A 16978-nucleotide genomic window follows, 5' to 3' on the forward strand; every position below is an offset into this window, starting at 1 on the left:
ACTGAAGTACTTGTCTCACTTTACCTTCTTCATGTTCTTCCAATCTTTCATCGACGTAGTGCTCATGCTCTCCGAAAGAATTATGAGCTGCTGCTTGATCGCCATTGAACCTTCCATCATCCAACCAGTCGTCCATCAGCAACTAACTTCTGCTCTGTTGAGGTATAGATTGAGCTTTCTCTGGTACAATCACATCTTCATTCCTTCCTTTTCATGCATGTTGCGTAAGCAGGAAACGAGTTCCCTTCGAGGTCCAAGGAATTGGATGTGCAGCTAAAATTGGCTGTGGCCTACTCAGATTTTCGACCCCCTGGGAAGCCTTGACTCTTGTTCTTGAAAATCGCTTCCAATTGCCCGATCTGTCCCTTCAAACCTCACATGGGTTGCAATCTGGTCGGATTACAAAAAGGTTCTGCCGATCTTGCAGTTCAGAGATGAACAGCGTTGAAAGGTGATGGGTTTGACAGCATGCTCGAACTTTGCGTGGTGGTTCACCCAGAGTTGTTGTGACTCCAAATGTGAAAGATAACTTTTACAGTGCTGCATGGCTCCGCCACAAGAGCAAGGGAAGCCAGGATGGCTGAAGCTTGCTACTGCTTGCTACTACTGTCTGGCGAGCATGACAGTGCAGTTTATGAATAAGGTAATAGACTTCCTTGTTGATGTTCTAGAACAAAACGTATTTCAAGTGAATACATTCCATTAAGCTGAACCACCCAGTGACCTGTTTGCAAGTTGCAGATTTGCCTTGGTGATTGTGAGAGAAAGTGTCACAGTCGACACCTGGAGACGATACTCTCCTGCAGATGATGAAAAGTTTTCCAGATGATTGCATGTCTCTGCTTTCACTTGCTACCATAAGAAATGCAACCATTATTGATACCTCACCCTACTCTTGCAGGCGCTCTTCACGCTCTATGGCTTCAACTATCCCCTGACAGTGGCATTCCTGCAAATGGCAGTCATTGCTCCTGTCTGCTATGCTGTGGCCCGCCCAAAGCTGGAATGGGGCATTGCTCGGGGCACACTACCTTTGGCAATGGTGAACGTCCTGAACGTGGTCAGCGGGCTTATAGGTCAGCCTCTCCCTACATCTGCTGTGCTTCCTCTAATGCGGCAGCAGAGCTGCTTCCCAGAGTGTCCAGTGACCTGGCAGTGAGTGCAATATTGAGGAGCTCATCTGAAAAAGTGGCTGTGCAGGCACGGGTGGGCTCAACGTTCCCATGTTTATAGCTTTGCGGCGCTTCACACTCTTCTGTACCATTATCTTGGAGCGCTTCATGATGCAGAAAAAGCACGATAGATCTACGCTCGGAGCGGTAGCCATCATGATTGGAGGTGAGCGCCTTCCGTAGTCTTGTTGTTGGACTTGCAAAGGTATGACCGGCTCCATCTGCACTCTGTCTAGGCAGTGAATAAAATTGGCCTGGGCTGCTTGCACAGGTGCTGTGATTGCGGCGACGACAGACTTAACCTTCAGCGTGTATGGCTACGCCGCGGTATTGGGCAATGATTTTCTGACGGCGTTGTACCTCATCCTGGTCAAGAACACGCCTTCAACAGCCGGCTTGACCACCACTGGGCTGCTGTTTTACAATGCAGCGCTCTCCCTGCCTCTCCTGGCGGTGGCAGTGGCTGTGTCGCCGGAGCCCGCTGGGTTTCTATCGTACCCTGATGCTGCCAGCAGAGGCTTCCGGGTGAGTGCCTGAAGCTGCGTCCATGTGGGGTTTGTTGGTGCACTTGTGATCATCGCACACTTGCATGCCATCTCTGGAGCAGTAGGAACACTGGCGAGTATGTGTGCTGCGCAGGTCACGCTTATGCTGAGCTGCGTGTTGGGGTTGACGATTAACCACTCAACTTTCATTTGCACCCGCTACAACGATCCTCTCACGACCAGCGTGGCGGGAAGCCTGAAGAACATCATCATGACCCTGATTGGCGCTGTCTCATTCGGCGACTTTGTATATGCCAAATGGAACGTGGTTGGGCTGGGGGTGAGCATGGCGGGGGCCATTTGGTATGCCACACGGGCGGCCATAAAGGTGTGATTCACAGCTCTTGAGACAGAACAGCCATAGTTTTCTGAAGCATGGGTGACTTTGTCATAAGTAGGAATGCTTCTATTTTGCACTTCAACAAATTTGGCCGTGCTTGAAGGGATTTGTGCATCGTTCACAGGCAAGGAAGAGGGGGTTGGCGCAGCAGCTGATGATGAGGGACCCTTCAAAGAGCGGGCCTTTAATAGGGAGAGATCGGCTGAGTGCGTTGAGGGCAACAGAGGCTGCCAGGAACGGCGTACAGGCCGGTGCATCAGCCAGTCAGAGCACTGCAGCCTCGCCCAGCAATAACACCAGCGCTCCCTTGGTGACCAAGCGGGTGGAAAATGTTTAGGGAATGAACTCTTTCAGGACTATCACACTGACATGACCGAGGTTGCTGCCCTTATCCTACCTGGGATGTTGACATCACAGCAGGAACGTGCAGCTCTCAACTAACTCTGGGGGGTGCTTAGACTGTACAATGCACAGTCTATGTACAGTGCGCATGTGTTCAATAAGCGCTGCTTAATTTTGCAAGGCATCCATTAATATTCTGGCATTAATGAGGATTTCAGAACGTTCAAACTATTCAGGGGATGGCAACAAGCTGCTTGTTGAGTGGAATGTCAATGACCAAAAGTGTAATTCTCAAAGCTGGCATAAAAGCTTTGGACGCAGGCAAATACAGCAGAGCATATGAGCATATTCTGGTGATTTGAATGACCACTCATCGCGATATTAAAAGCTGGCAGCATGTGCACTTGCATGTGCTTGGCACTTGCATGTGCATGTGCACTTGCATTTACGTACTGATTGCTTGCAATTGAACCTCACAATCATTGGAACCTCACATAATGATTAGTTGGTCTGCCGACTGTGCTGGCAGGGCCATGCAGGTATTCATGACACCAGAGAGTGGAGAGCAAACTACCTTCTAATGCAGCCTGCATGGTAGCCTCTGGGCTCTGGGTTCGCGACTCATAAAGATTATTATTATTATTATTATGGTAGAGATGCTCTGAGCAGGTGTGGGCAGACAACAATCACCATGCTGCTATCCGAAAATAGCATTGTCGCCCTTTCAGCGATGCTTTCACCTAAGGCCCAGGCCCATCCTCATTTGGAGTACTCTGAAAGCAGATCAGAAGTATTAAACTCAAAGGTACAGCTCCTTCACAAATGTTTTGCGTCAAGAGCTTACGTTGCCGACCAGTGCAATGTGACATGCATTGGACGCGTTCACAAACACTTTCTGAAATCCTGAAACCCTTCATGTGAAAGATCGTCTCCAATATGATCTTCAAGAAATTTAACTTTTCGGCGCTATCCTGATATTGCTGCCAGTAGCGCAGGTTTCGTGGGTTTCCGACAGTGCACCATGTCGTCAAAACTTTCGAGGGCAGTTGTGAGGACGCCACGAGGGTTCAAGAAGGTGCTTTGCTAGTCTCCCTCTTTGAATTTCAGATACTCAGCAATTCTGCTTGAGAAGCCATTGGTCTACAAGTGTCCGAATACGCATGACCTGACGCTCCAAGGCTGCAGGTGCTCGCAGTGCAATTTGGATTCGGTGTGGACATGCACGGCCAGGACCCCACGGTATGTGGCACCTCCGGAAGAGTGTTTTCCAAGACTTTGATTTAGATCTGCTACATGTTCAATGTTGTCAGCAATGCACACAGAATTTCGATGCTCACTCGTCCTACCTGATCCCCAGAGAGCGGCAGTCAAGGCAGTGGAGGATGCTCTTGAGAAGACCAGCCTCCCTGCTGTCCTGGAGTTTGTGCCTGGAGGCTTTGAGGGAGTGCGCATCAAGACCAAGATTGCCGTCCCAAATCCTGTACGCCTCCTGGGGTGCTCCCACCTGATGCCTCTTCCATTGTGACACTTCTGGGATCCCACACACCACGACTTCTTTGCTTCGCATCTACATTCCAAGGCAAATTTTCAGCAGAAGCATAAATGGACCACCTTCAGTTGTAGCTTCGTGAGGTGTGGTGTGATGGCTGCTCAGCAGAAGGGCGTCGATGTGGACATCGTGAAGAAAGTGTTCCCCTACGGCAAGATTGATGACCCCAAGATTGTGAAGGGAGGCCTGCGCTGGCACAGCGGAATCATCATTCCAGAGCTGGGTGCGTCCTGGGAACGGACCAACAACAATTGTTCAGCATGCCCGTTGAGCCTCACAACCAACAGATCATCATGTGCGCATCAATTTGCATGCATATGTGGGGTAGAAAATTTTTTTCTTTGGGAAGCAGGCAAGCTGCTTCCTTGGTGATGCTTGCATGAGCAGTATCTGTTCTGTGCTGCAGGTGACCCACCTCCAGAGATGGAGTTCAATGCAGAGACCAGCGACGATGAAGATGCTCCAGTCACATGCAACGACGAGAGCCTGGCAGCTGTGGCTGCTGTGCGGGTTGGATACTAGGGGTGGCAACCAGGCTGCATGTCATTGGGCTTACTACTTGCCATGCATGTGCCACATGGGTGGCTTTGTGCAGAGAGCTCCCTGTAGGCTGTTTCAATGTTCAACAGACATGGCACTGTGGAAATATGAATATGGCATTGATCAATTGTAAACATGCATTTCAATGGATGGTTTCTGCAGTCTGCAGTAATAAGTGAGATGACAAGGAGACAAAAAAAGTGATTGCCAACAATCAAAGCCTTAAGAAAGTATGTGTCGTACACTGGAGCATTCCAAGGCTGAATGCAGGCTAAGCCCACTTGATATTTTGATTGATGCTGCAATTAACGCTGCAATCCCCAAGCTTGCCAGCACCTGCATATGCATCGTTTTGAAGACTCTACCATCGTGCAGCTTGCATGGTCCACAGGCAGCGGTCCTGCTGCCAGAGTATGCCATTGGACCAATTGCCATAAGAGCTGCTCTGATGTCAGTCTTACTAGTAGTCCATCACCCTGTGGGCCAGCCATACGACGGAGTCCGACTCAGACCACGTGGCCAGCTTATTCAGTCCAAATGTATCAAAGCATGCTGCTGGCCACCATGGTCATCGTTTCAAGGTGATGGAAGCATGCTGAAAGATGTGAAGGGTGTCAGCCCCAAAATATCACTTGCTTCATCACCATGCCAAGAGCCACCAGTGCATGCAATGGAGATGTAGATACTGATTCACCCTGATAGGGTAAGGGAAATGAAGAACCCCTCTCGGAATTGTTTCGGAAAATGGACTAGCTGAGCAAGTTTAGCCCGTCTTCGGGTTGTATGAATGCAGCTTATCACTTATGGTTGTAGTTGAATGCACCTGAAACTTACTGCGATGGTTGGAGGTTGGTTTTGTCATTGCTGATATAGCTGGTTGGAACAGATCGACGAGGCTGTACAACTTACTCTGAACGCACATAGCAATATTACTCCCTTGTCATGTTCAAAAGAGCTTTTGGAATGAGTCAACATTCCCCAAGGCTTTGACCATGGCAGATGATAGGAAAAGGGGCCCTGTCCGTGACTCAGGCGCTACGATAACACGAAAGATAGTGCCTGGCCGCTTGAGACGCGAGGAAAGAAAGCTTATCCTTGACAAACTTATTAAAGAGAATGGGAGACAGAACAGCAGACTTCGCAGAAAGATACGGGAGCGGCTGGATAGGCAAGTACATGTCCTTCCATCCTTTCTTGTATACATAGCACTGACCACTTGTAGATGACTTAGCATGTCGTACAAAGTCAGTCATGCCGTTATAACGTTATTCTGGCCCACACTTCAGTCACTCATTATGTCGAAGTTGCACTAGCTCAGACTTCATGGCATGGTATTCATTTATGTCAGTACATGCAATCCAGAATGGGGCCGTTGAGCCCGACATCATGATGATTGCCTCTTTGCATTGCTTGCAGGGCCGGTGTCCAGCGGCCAGAGGTGGAAGTGCGGTTTGAGAATTTGTCTGTGTCAGTCGAAGTGCTCCTTGGACAGCAGGCGCGACAGACACTTCTGAACTACTACAGCAATGGCATCACGGTGAGTACATGCCTTTACTTACAGGGGACAGTCTTGGGGTTATATACGCGCTGCTTGGCATCCACAGCTGCCCATGTCTCTTGTTGTATGGCTGGATATGAATGGTACTATCTGTCAGGAGTGATGTGTTGCACAGGCTGGTCTGTCGAGGTGTGGACTCCGGCGAGACCGGAGGCAGCACCTGCAGATCCTGGACCGGGTGAGCGGTGTGCTGCGGCCTGGCCGCATGACCCTTCTCTTGGGCCCGCCCGCCTCTGGCAAGTCTACCCTGCTGCAGGCCCTGGCAGGGCGCCTGCCCTCAGGTGGCAATCTGGAGGTGCAGGTCCTCTTACTATGTCATGCTCTCACACAGCAGAACATGCTGCTGTCATGTGGCATGCACTTTGGGGCGCACATGGCAGTGAGAGGCGCTGGCAACTGCAGGTGTCTGGGAACGTGACCTACAGCGGCCGCAAGCTCAGCGAGTTTGTGGTGCACCGCACCGCCGCCTACTTGGAGCAGCAGGACATCCACATCCCCCACCTGACTGTCCGGGAGACTCTGAACTTTTCCGCTCGCTGCCAGGGCGTGGGCAACCAAACTGGTGTGTGATGAACCCATTCATGCGCGCTACGGCCCATGGGAACACCCCTCAGCACAGGAAACTGCACCTCAGTGCATTTCTGCTCCTGCACTATTCTCTTTGCAAATACCCGTGACGATGGGTACATCTTATGATGTCTGCAGTCTCATGTACTGTATATTCTGTGGTTGATTGGATCTGGCGAGTTCAACAAAGGGCCGCCTTAAAACTGCAGCTTGTCTGCAGGACATACCTTGCAATTTGGCAGGAAGAGCATGTAATATTAATTATAATAATGATCCTCTGTGGGGTGCAGCTGAGATGGCGGAGCTGCGCAAGAGGGAGAAGAGGGCGGGGGTGGAGGTGGAGTGGGCGGTGGATACATTCATGAAGGCGTGCGCGCTGGCGGGCAAGCGCGAGAGCCTGGTTACGGACTATGTGCTGCGCCTGCTGGACCTGGAGATCTGCCAGGACACGCTGGTGGGCAACGACTGGTTCAGGGGCGTCAGCGGCGGCCAGCGCAAGCGCGTCTCGGCAGGTGCGCTGTTCATGACTCTGGAACCACATACTATTGCGTCATGGATGTTTTACGTAAATGGTGGCCATGATCAATTACATGATGCACTGCACTGCAGGCAGCGTGCTGCTCTTCAAGCTCTGCCAACAACAGTCGATGATGAGACACTATAAAATCTGCCAAAATTTGGGCCGCGTCAAGCTCGTTAGAATATGCGTTTTCTCACCAGAAATGTCATGCTTGGTTATCTGTTCGTGATGAGGTACAGCACTGTGAAAGGTCCCGCTATTCATCTGTCGAGCTGGGCTGCTGGAGCCATCAACATGTTGGGTTGGGCATCTGTGCAGGGGAGATTCTGGTGGGGCCGAAGCAGGTGTATCTGCTGGACGAGCCCACCACAGGCCTGGACTCCTCCACCGCGCAGCAAGTGGTCCGCACCATTGGGGACTTTGCCCACATGGATGGGGTGCGCCTGGCTGTCATGCCTATCACCTCAAAGCCAAATGCATGGGGCATCATTTGAGAGAAGAGAGATGCAAGAAGTACAAGGCAGTGTGAGCGCCTGTTAGACCACCACTTCCATGAATGCTGTGAAGTGCTGGTGTGAGAATACTTCGTCAGACCTTAGCACTGAAATTTTACTGATGGGGTTGCCAGGCAACGGTCATGATGGCGCTGCTGCAGCCCTCACCGGAGATCTTCCGACTGTTTGATGACGTGATGCTGCTGAGCGACGGCATATGCATCTATTACGGCCCATGCACCAAGGTGCTGCCCTTCTTTGAGGGCATGGGCTTCCAGTGCCCGCCGCGCATGGCCATTCCCGGCTTCCTCCAAAACATCACCTCCAGCAAAGACCAGCAGGTGCGCAACCTTGGCTGCCCATGTCTCATGACGGTCTCTTCTTTGCAATTTTGTTGTGGACCTTCATGACTCCTTTTTTGATGGTGTCTTCTTTGCACAGCCTGCTGCCTGAGTACACCGTAATGCCGATGATAATTCGGTAAGTTGATTGTTCCTTGGGTGCAGCAATACTGGGCCAAAGACCCCACACTGTACCGGGTAGTGTCAGTGCGGAAGTTTGCGGACGCATATGCTCGGTCAGACGCCGGAGTGGCCCAGACAGAGGCATTGCTGAAGCCATTCAATTGCACGGAGGAGTCAGACAAGGCGCTTGCCTGGACCAAATTCGCCCTCACAGGTGCGCGCTGAAGCTGCTCATGTGCATGAAGTGCTCATATTCCTTTGCATGCATCTTTGACATGTCTGCGCACCAGTTGCGTCGGGGACTCTCTGCTTGCTTTCTGCATGTAACAATTGGGCTCTTGTCAGCATGCAAAGCTGCAGGAGGCTATGAGGGCGCAAATGTCCAGTAGACTTAGTAATTTCAAAACCTATTCGGATGCTGACACAGGGTGGCAGGCGTTCAAGGCGTGCCTGCGGCGGGAGTGTATCCTGACGGACAGGTACCAGTTCCTATACAAATTCAGGACGTGCCAGGTACTCATCATGGCCACCATCACCGGCACAGTCTTCCTGAAGACCCGCCAGGCGCCCACCTCCCTGCTCAACGGCCAGAACTACATGTCCGTCTGCTTCTACTCGGTCATGGTCCTCTTCTTCAATGGCCAGACTGAGCTCACCATCGCGGTACGCCCCTCCCTCCCCAATGCACCTTGAGAATCGCATCAAGCTGAAAGTCATGCAGCAAATGTTTCATCAACTTTGGGCACCGGTTACCGCAAACTCTCGGATGACGTTCTAAAAGCTTTGTTCAAAGCTTTGTGCAATTTGGGGTCAAGAGATGGGTAGAGACTTCTTGACCACTTCCAAGTTTTCGCCTGATGCCGTCCCAGAGTGCATTTGGCAACATGTTGGCATGCTACTGTGCTGATTGTTAGTAAGATAAATCCTTTGCATGCAGGTGGACAGGCTGCCAGCATTTTACAAGCAACGCTTGGAGGGGCTGCACCCTGCGTGGGCCTACACCCTACCCATCACTTTCCTGCGCATCTTCTACTCCCTGACGGAGGCCGGCATCTGGTCTGTGCTCGTGTACTGGCTGGTCGGCTTTGCCCCGGACGCCGGCAGGTGAGCGTGTATCTTTGACCCCCACTGACTACCTTCTGCTGACCTGAAGGCTGGAGCACCAACGTGCAGGCTTCTGATCTGAGGAAAATGAGGGGAAATGTCATGTCATGCAATGTGCAGGTTCTTGGTGTTCTTCGCAATCCTGTTCCTGGTACACCAGAACGCAGTGGCCATGTTCCGGGTCTTTGCTGCGCTGACGCGTGACATGGTGGTTGCCACGTCTGTGGGCTCCCTCTTCCTGGTCATATACCTCATGCTGTCCGGCTACATCCTTGCCAAACGTGCGCCATCTGCAGCTTCTATGTACAGGCCATGACTGCAGCCACATGTGTGAAAGCGCCCTCCATGGATGGCTTCTTCTTCATTTCAATGCATTTGTTGTGATGAGGCCAGGCTATGTTTTAGCTTGATTTTCTGAAGGCTGTGTGTTTGCAGCTGACATGCCCAACTGGTGGGTGTGGGCATATTGGCTGGATCCCTTCTCGTACGCCATCCAAGGCCTCATTGCAAATGAGTTCTCGGCGCCCCGGTGGAATGTGCCATACAACGAATTCTCCAGCAAAAGGAGGAGCATCACTCTGGGACAGGCATGCCTGAATGTGCGCATCTTTCACCGCATCTTACACTCTGAGTTACCTCTCTGGGGGGCTTTATGAAGAGCTTGGCGCTTATCAAATTGATTGTCACCAGGTGTCATGGTTTGGCAGGTGAGGGGCTTCAGGGGAGAGCGGTGGTGGAGCTGGGTGGCAATTGGGGTCCTGACTGGGTCTATCATCCTATTCAATGGCTTCACAATACTGTTCCACCAGATCATGCCACGTGAGTCATCCTCTGCCCAATTTACCCTCAGTCATCGATGGCATGCATGTCATCATGTGTCAAAGCCAAGCCAGAGCAGTGCATGCAAAGGTGCCTGCTTTCGGTTTGTAATTACAAATCCTCTCATGCATTGCATGCATGTCATGTGCAGCCTTTCAGAAGCCGGTGGCAGTCATGTCAGAGGACAGCCTGGAGGAGCGTATAGCAGCGCAGAGGGGCACCCAGCAGCAGCCAAAGACCAGCAGCAGCAGCACATCGCGCAGCGTGACCGCCTCAGAGCGCGCATACTCCGTCGCGGCCGCCGCCGGCCTCATCCTGGACACTCCTCCCCTGCGGCGCATCTACAGCATGCCTCACAATGCCACCCGCGGCCTGAATGGCAACAAATCTGAATCATGCAGGCATGCGTGCTACTGCCATTCCTCTCTCTGCACTCTTTCTTTTGGATAGAATGTCTGCATGCATCCATAGGCAAGGGGCGAACAAGCTCTGAGACAAATGCATCTAATAACACTGAATGGTATTCTGTTACCTGCAGCTCGCCAGGGCCTGATATCATGCACACAGCACCTGTCGAAGCGTGGCATGGAGGAGCAAACCGTTACAAAGGGTCCCCCAGGACACATGTCAGGCAGCTGGCCGAGGACCAAGATGCTGCGCTCATACCCAACAGAGGCGGCATTGCCAGCTCTCGCACCCCCTCCTTCCGGTGAGAGTCGCCTGACCCTAAATGCTAGTTGAACTGTCTAATTTCGCAGAGGCTGAGCTGCTGGCGTTCGTTCGACAATCCTTTCAATGGTTATATTCAAGGGGCATTGCGGAAGGATGCTAGCTCTGCATGCAGGGATGGCGTGCTGGATGAGGGTGAGTCGCTGCAGGCAGTGCAGCCGCGCATCAAGCACGGCATGGTGCTGCCATTCTGCCCTGTCACCCTCACCTTCCGCAACATCCACTACTTTGTGGACCTCCCTGCGGTAAGTGGGAACTGGCACCACCCTTCACACCATCTGTGTAGCGCCTTCGATGCATGCATCAAGCACCGATGACACTTGCGTCCCTCGTTGTCAGGTTGGAGGCAGCGCTCTGAATCAAGGACCAAGACGTTCTGTCTGGCTGTGTCAGGGGCACGAGGTGGATCTGAGGTTGGATCCGGACAATCCCGGCCACAGCAACAGGGCTGGGAAGGGCCTGCGAGCAAGCCTGCCCTGCTGGGGCTCCAGGAGGCGGGAGCTGGAAATCCTCAAGGGCATCTCTGGCATCTTTCGGCCGGGGGTCCTGACAGCACTGGTGGGAGTCAGTGGCGCTGGCAAAACCACTCTGCTCGACATCCTGGCCGGCCGAAAAACAAGTGCGCAGCAGATGTTATTTGGGCTTTATATAAGACATTGCTTGCTGTTTTGGTATAATGGGAGCAATGAAATATCTCAGGTTACTGTGGTATGGGCTTGTATGATACAATGCATGCTGCACGTGAAGGCCTGGTACACCTTGAAAGGAAGTAAAACATGTGGCATTGAAGATTGTGTGCGGGTGATGTGCAGCGGGGAGGATCACAGGGGAGGTGCGGGTCAATGGGCACCCATGGGAGAGCACCACGTATGCGCGCCTGTCCGGCTACGTGGAGCAAACCGACATCCACTCTGCCAAGGTGCTGGCTGCCGAACCAACTCCATGCTTTCACGATGTCCCATCCAGAGCAGTCAAAGGCTGGGATACAGCTTCAATGCTCGCTGTGTGAGGGTTGCCTAACGCTCTGTGAGTTGTTGTTCTGCAGGCCACAGTGCACGAGGCGCTGATGTTCAGCGCAGCCCTGCGCATGGCTGCCAACATCCCCCGCAAAGTGCGCGTCGCTTTTGTGGAAGAGGTACGCACCCGTCTTCACAACGTTTGCTCAGACCACAACGCAGAATGAGCTCCTTGCCAGCATATTAATGTGCTGGAGCATGTGTACACGTCTCACAACCACTGTACACCCCACATCTCTGAAACTAACTTCTGGACATCTTGGAAAGCCTATCTTTCCTGACTTCAGAGGTCCCTCCTGAACTCAAAGGCCTGACTGTGGATGGCTGTGCATGGCAGATGATGGAGCTGGTGGAGCTGACTGGGCTCAGGGATTTACTTGTGGGTGTTCCTGGGGGCACTGGTCTGAGCGTGGAGCAGCGCAAGCGCCTGTCCATTGCCGTGGAGCTCATACCAAATCCCTCGGTCGTCCTCATGGACGAGCCCACCACTGGTCAGCCTACCACCCACACTATCAAATCTCCCTCGTATTCTTTTGTGACTTTGCACTTATTGTGATGTGTAAATCATGAACCGGGTCTGCTATGAGCTGGTATTTAATTTTGCATGCAGGTCTGGATGCCAGGGCGGCTGCCATCGTGATGCGAGTGGTCAGGAACATAGTGGACACAGGCCGAACCATCACATGCACAGTGCACCAGCCCAGCATTGAGATCTTTGAGGTAGGGTGTATCCAGATGTTGCTGCAATTTTCCCAGGATTGTAATTGCACAGCAGTAGGGAAGAACAAAGACAGCAATGGCGCTTGACTTGCTCTTGTGGTGCAGGCGTTTGACGAGCTGCTGCTCTTGAAGCGCGGCGGCCAGACCATTTACTGCGGGCCCCTTGGAGCACAGTCATCAGACTTGGTGGCGCATTTCCAGGTGGGCTCCCTGGCGCATGAATATTCTTGCAGTCGGCAAAATTGTCATTGGAAATCAAGAATTTTTCACACACAGCCCTGTGAGATTGGAAGCATGCCTTGTTGCAGGCCATACAGGGGGTGCCGCCTCTTGTGAGGGAGGACGAGGGTGGCGTTGGGCGGCTGGAGCTGGCTGCCATCAACCCGGCGACCTGGGTGCTGGACATCAGCACGCCTGCTTGTGAAGACCGTATCGGCGTGGACTTTGCTGACATTTTTGCCAAGTCGGAGCTGGCCAGGTGAGGTCTCACGCCCCACTATGATCCTCCTTGTGATGACCCCTGTCCGCCATGCATGTGACAGCAGCTTCGCTATGCGCGAGAACGTCAATCATGAAGCGCATTATTCGGAATGTATTTTACAGCATCATGGCCTTGTGCAGACTTCCAGACAGCTCTAGGCAAGGTCCACAAATTCTGCACTGGAGTACAGAGCAGTGCAGAATCAGATAACTCTGCGCAGCGCATGGTGTTGTATCTAGCATATCATGCGCTGCACAACCCGTTCCTTTTTAGTGCAGAGCCGTCCTTCCAGTCCTGTGTGTTAAGGAAGTCATGAGGGCTGGGCGCTGGGCGCTGGAGGATCGCAAAGCCAGCACATCATGCGCTGCAAAATTTGATTCTTTCCAATGCAGTGCAGAGCCATTCTGCCAGTTCTCTGTGGTGTTAACAAGTCTGTGCTTGGGTGCAGGGCGGTACAGAAGCGGATAGCGGAGGGTGCGCGGCCGAGCGTGCTGCCGTTGACGTTCTTGCGGCGGTATGCGCAGCCGCTGGGGTCGCAGCTGGGGCAGCTGCTGGTGCGGAACGCGCGCTGCTACTGGCGCACGCCGGATTACAACGCCACACGCATGGCCATCAGCTTCGGCGTTGCGCTCATCTTTGGCTCCATGTACTGGATGCGCGCCACGCGCAGGTGTGCCTCCTACACTTCTTGTTTAATCTTTTGTGGCCCACGGCAAGCTCAAAGGGCACAGTGCTTTCTGCGCAGTGCTTGCCTCTCATCGCGGCCTTTTTTGTGTATTTTTATTGAGACAACTTGAATCGCTGTCTCGAGGGCCCTGATTGCTGCAATGATAATCCCTGCTCCGAGCGGATCCAAGATGAACAGCTGCATTGACATCTGGCTCTTTCTATTGAACGGAGGTAGACAAAATGGCTGCCTTGCCTCCTCCTTTTTAATGCGAGATCTATTACTGCTAAATTTGCTTCTGTGAATCTTCTAAGCTTGTGACCTGTGCAGGCTGCTGCCCAAGGACATTCTGAACATCCAGGGCGCGCTATATTTCTGCACATTCTTCATGGGCATTGTGAACAGCCTCATAGTGCAGCCCGTGGCTGCAGCAGAGCGCACAGTGTTCTACCGTGAGCGCGCAGCCGGCATGTACTCTGTCGCCGCCTATTCCCTCGCCATGGTGAGCTCCTCTCCCTTTCCTTGCCGTTTCCAACGAGGCTGAATTGCCCTAGGATTGATCCACGCAAATAGATTTTCACCAGTTGCCTCAGAACTACAGACGCTTGGTTCAGCATCTTGTACACATGCTGATGTTGTTATGAGGCATTCGTCATGCCTGATGACCACTCATTGCTGCTACAGCGGGAGACCCATCTGCTGCAGCTCCATGCACCAATTGTAATCAATAATGGCACCTTCAGATTGGCACATATATGCAGTCAAAGCTAGCAGCCATAAATGCAGTGGCTCATGTAAATGGTGCACACATGCAGGGGCTTGTGGAGGTCATGTACAATATGTTTCAGGCCATACTGTACAGCTCAATTGTGTACTTCATGGTGGGCTTCAGCAGCTCTGCTGGTGAGCCTGCCCTCTTCCACTCGCCTGCCAGTTCTATAGACGTTGGTGATAGTGGTAGCCATGAGCCAAGGCAATGCGTTGCGTATATAGTGCAGCATTTAGGTTCTGTGCTGAACTGCTTGTGATGCCTGGCGTGCGCAGGAAGCTTCTTCTGGTTTGCTTTCTTCATGTTTGCCACGCTGCAGTATTGCACCATGTATGGGATCATGGCGGTGGCTGTCACTCCAAACCTCATGATGGCTGCGGTGCTCTCGTCTGCGTTCTTTGCAATGTGGAACCTCTTCGCTGGCTTCATCATTCCAAAGCCGGTGCGCCCGCAGAGGATTGCACTGGGATGTTTACATGACGATTTTGTGAGCTGCCCCTGCAACATTGCTCTTTCTGTGTCGCACAATAAATGGTATCATTTCTAGGCAGTTAAGAAGAAAGTGAATCTGCGGCAAGGCTGAGCTTGAACTCTGACTCCTTTCTTGGCATGCTGCGCAGCGCATCCCAGACTATTGGTCTTGGTATTACTACTTGAACCCATTCGCATGGAGCATCTATGGGCTGGTGGCCTCGCAATTGGGAGATGACTTCACCAACTCTGTCAACACCTACGGCTTTGACCCAGACGATGGGCCATTCGGCCAGGACCTTTATGTAGCGCAGTTTGTTTACAGGTACTACGGTTACGATGCAACATTTCTGGTGTACTTGGTCCCCATCGTGCTGGGCTTCACAATAGCATTCTGGGGCATTGCAACTGCAGGGCTCAAGTATCTCGTGTACATCAGTAGATGACATCATCCTGGCGTTGAGCATCCCGTTATGAATGTTCAGCCGTGTTTGAAGCTGCCAAGCCAGTTGCCTGTCAGAGTGGCACCCTGAGGGCAGTGCTGTGGGTATATGGCAGAGTATTCATTGGGGATGCATTGACACGGCAAGCTGCCACACGTTGCGTCCTTGGATTCAGACTAGAAGACCTCAAAGATGTGCAAATTTCAACTTGTAAAAGTAAAGTCTTGTTCAGTCAATGCTGCAACTAATGAGGAGCTCCTTGATATTTCATGTTGGCGTGCCTGTCACAAACTATTGGCTTAGCTGCGCGGCGTACAAAGGGGCAAGAAAGCTCTCTCCTGGCTTCAATACCAGCTGCCACGGGGTTATGATCAAGATGGCGCAGCAGATGAAACTATTCTCGTAATATACCCGCAAGCGGCTGTACTTCACATAGGTTCGAGTTACCTGCAGAACACATACAGTATGTCAGGTTATGATGACCTTGTGCACATCGAACATATCTGCGCCCAAAACATATATTAAGTTGTCATCTGGCAAGGTTTCTCAAGCTTGGCATCTCAGCACTTCAAAAGTATGCCAAGCATGCAGCATCAAGAATGATACTTACATAAGTTACTGCACTGATGCCAAGGCAGATGCATATCCTGCCAATGATCAAGACGGTGATATGGGTGTTGAATGACTGCAAACAGAAGCCGCAGGCGAGCAATGCGAACCCGCTAATTAGTATTTGCAGCATTATCGGGAAAGAGTGCTCCTCTCTGTAGATTGACGGGTCATCAACATGGAGGAATCCTGCATGAGTGCACACTGCTTTGCTGAGACCTTCTTGAATTTGAAAGACCCCTGCTTTTCACAAAGGGAATCGCACTAGCACCTTCATTGAACAATTGGGAGCACTCTAGACCTGTAAGAATAGCGAACATGATAAGGACGATGCTGTCGAAAAAGGGAGCTCCCACTACACCCCTGATATCCATCGATCCATCCTTGCACAAGTCACTAGCTTCGCAAGCTGCCAGGGAAGGTTCCCAAGCAGCAATGTTGCTGTGTACTGACTGCGCAACCACAAGTTCATAGCTTGTTGTTGTCATGCAGGAAGGAACCAAAGGGAATCCTGCAACAAGTTGAGAACACACCTCTGAAACTGAAAGGAGACTTCGAATACTGCAAATGTCGAGGTGTATTACCTGGGCAAAGGAAGTCAGTCCCATCGTTCCCGAACTTGTGCCTGCAACGCAAATGCAGAACAAGTTTGATTATCAAGAGCAAGCGAGGCAGATTGTGAAAGCTTTGGCGGTCGCATTGATGCACATGGATTGTGTACATTATGTGTGACAGGCATGCTTCATGTGGTGAAATGCACACAAGCTTGGCACTCACCTAGGAAGTAGCCATACATAAGGAAGCTCATGGCCGCCAGGAGTCCCACAAAATTGGGCTGCAAGTTGCTGATAAGCTTGCACGTGGCATTCTCAAGGGCCTGGGGGTGGAAAGGGATCAAATTAAGCATGTCGATATGGGAAAGTAGGAAGATTGTGTGCAGTACCACTGTGGCACAGCCTTTCTATTTCTGTGATTTCAAAGTACAGTGTATCGGTTGCCTCTCCAAAATCTTCCACGACAAATGGTAGCTTGTCTTCGTTGAGGGTTTGATGGTGACTT

General features: G+C 51.8%; 3 protein-coding genes across 3 annotated transcripts; all 3 read left to right on the forward strand.

Moving 5' to 3' along the window:
• The first annotated feature begins 373 nt into the window (after positions 1-373).
• On the forward strand, positions 374-2703 carry COCSUDRAFT_64896 (hypothetical protein). The gene is made up of 6 exons (XM_005650398.1): positions 374-643; positions 902-1076; positions 1201-1338; positions 1444-1697; positions 1812-2045; positions 2182-2703. The coding sequence occupies exons 1-6, from the start codon at positions 545-547 to the stop codon at positions 2392-2394; spliced, it is 1113 nt and encodes a 370-aa protein (XP_005650455.1). The 5' UTR covers positions 374-544; the 3' UTR covers positions 2395-2703.
• A 914-nt stretch (positions 2704-3617) lies between these two features.
• COCSUDRAFT_60922 (hypothetical protein) lies at positions 3618-4470 on the forward strand (the record flags this gene model as incomplete). Its single annotated transcript, XM_005650399.1, has 4 exons — positions 3618-3638; positions 3757-3879; positions 4054-4171; positions 4355-4470. 4 exons carry the CDS (start codon positions 3618-3620, stop codon positions 4468-4470), a joined length of 378 nt encoding a protein of 125 aa, XP_005650456.1.
• Positions 4471-5480: 1010 nt separating this feature from the next.
• On the forward strand, positions 5481-15313 carry COCSUDRAFT_35453 (ATP-binding cassette transporter; the record flags this gene model as incomplete). Its single annotated transcript, XM_005650400.1, has 27 exons — positions 5481-5656; positions 5905-6025; positions 6162-6347; positions 6449-6608; positions 6904-7125; positions 7452-7570; positions 7762-7968; positions 8134-8305; positions 8519-8754; positions 9029-9195; positions 9316-9476; positions 9631-9731; positions 9903-10014; positions 10166-10311; positions 10893-10988; positions 11200-11362; positions 11556-11662; positions 11789-11878; positions 12097-12250; positions 12370-12479; positions 12585-12680; positions 12821-12957; positions 13409-13630; positions 13958-14129; positions 14443-14530; positions 14672-14838; positions 15017-15313. 27 exons carry the CDS (start codon positions 5481-5483, stop codon positions 15311-15313), a joined length of 4185 nt encoding a protein of 1394 aa, XP_005650457.1.
• Positions 15314-16978: the final 1665 nt, after the last annotated feature.

Source organism: Coccomyxa subellipsoidea (assembly GCF_000258705.1).
Source record: "Coccomyxa subellipsoidea C-169, whole genome shotgun sequence".
Taxonomy (NCBI): domain Eukaryota; kingdom Viridiplantae; phylum Chlorophyta; class Trebouxiophyceae; family Coccomyxaceae; genus Coccomyxa; species Coccomyxa subellipsoidea.

What these genes read in the sequence shown, in the direction of transcription:
- COCSUDRAFT_64896 (XM_005650398.1), top strand. Translation starts at nt 545, where the DNA reads ATGGCTCCGCCACAAGAGCAAGGGAAGCCAGGATGGCTGAAGCTTGCT. An exon ending in CAGTGCAGTTTATGAATAAG is followed by an intron (nt 644 to 901) that starts GTAATAGACTTC and finishes CTACTCTTGCAG; the next exon opens with GCGCTCTTCACGCTCTATGG. An exon ending in CGTGGTCAGCGGGCTTATAG is followed by an intron (nt 1,077 to 1,200) that starts GTCAGCCTCTCC and finishes GTGGCTGTGCAG; the next exon opens with GCACGGGTGGGCTCAACGTT.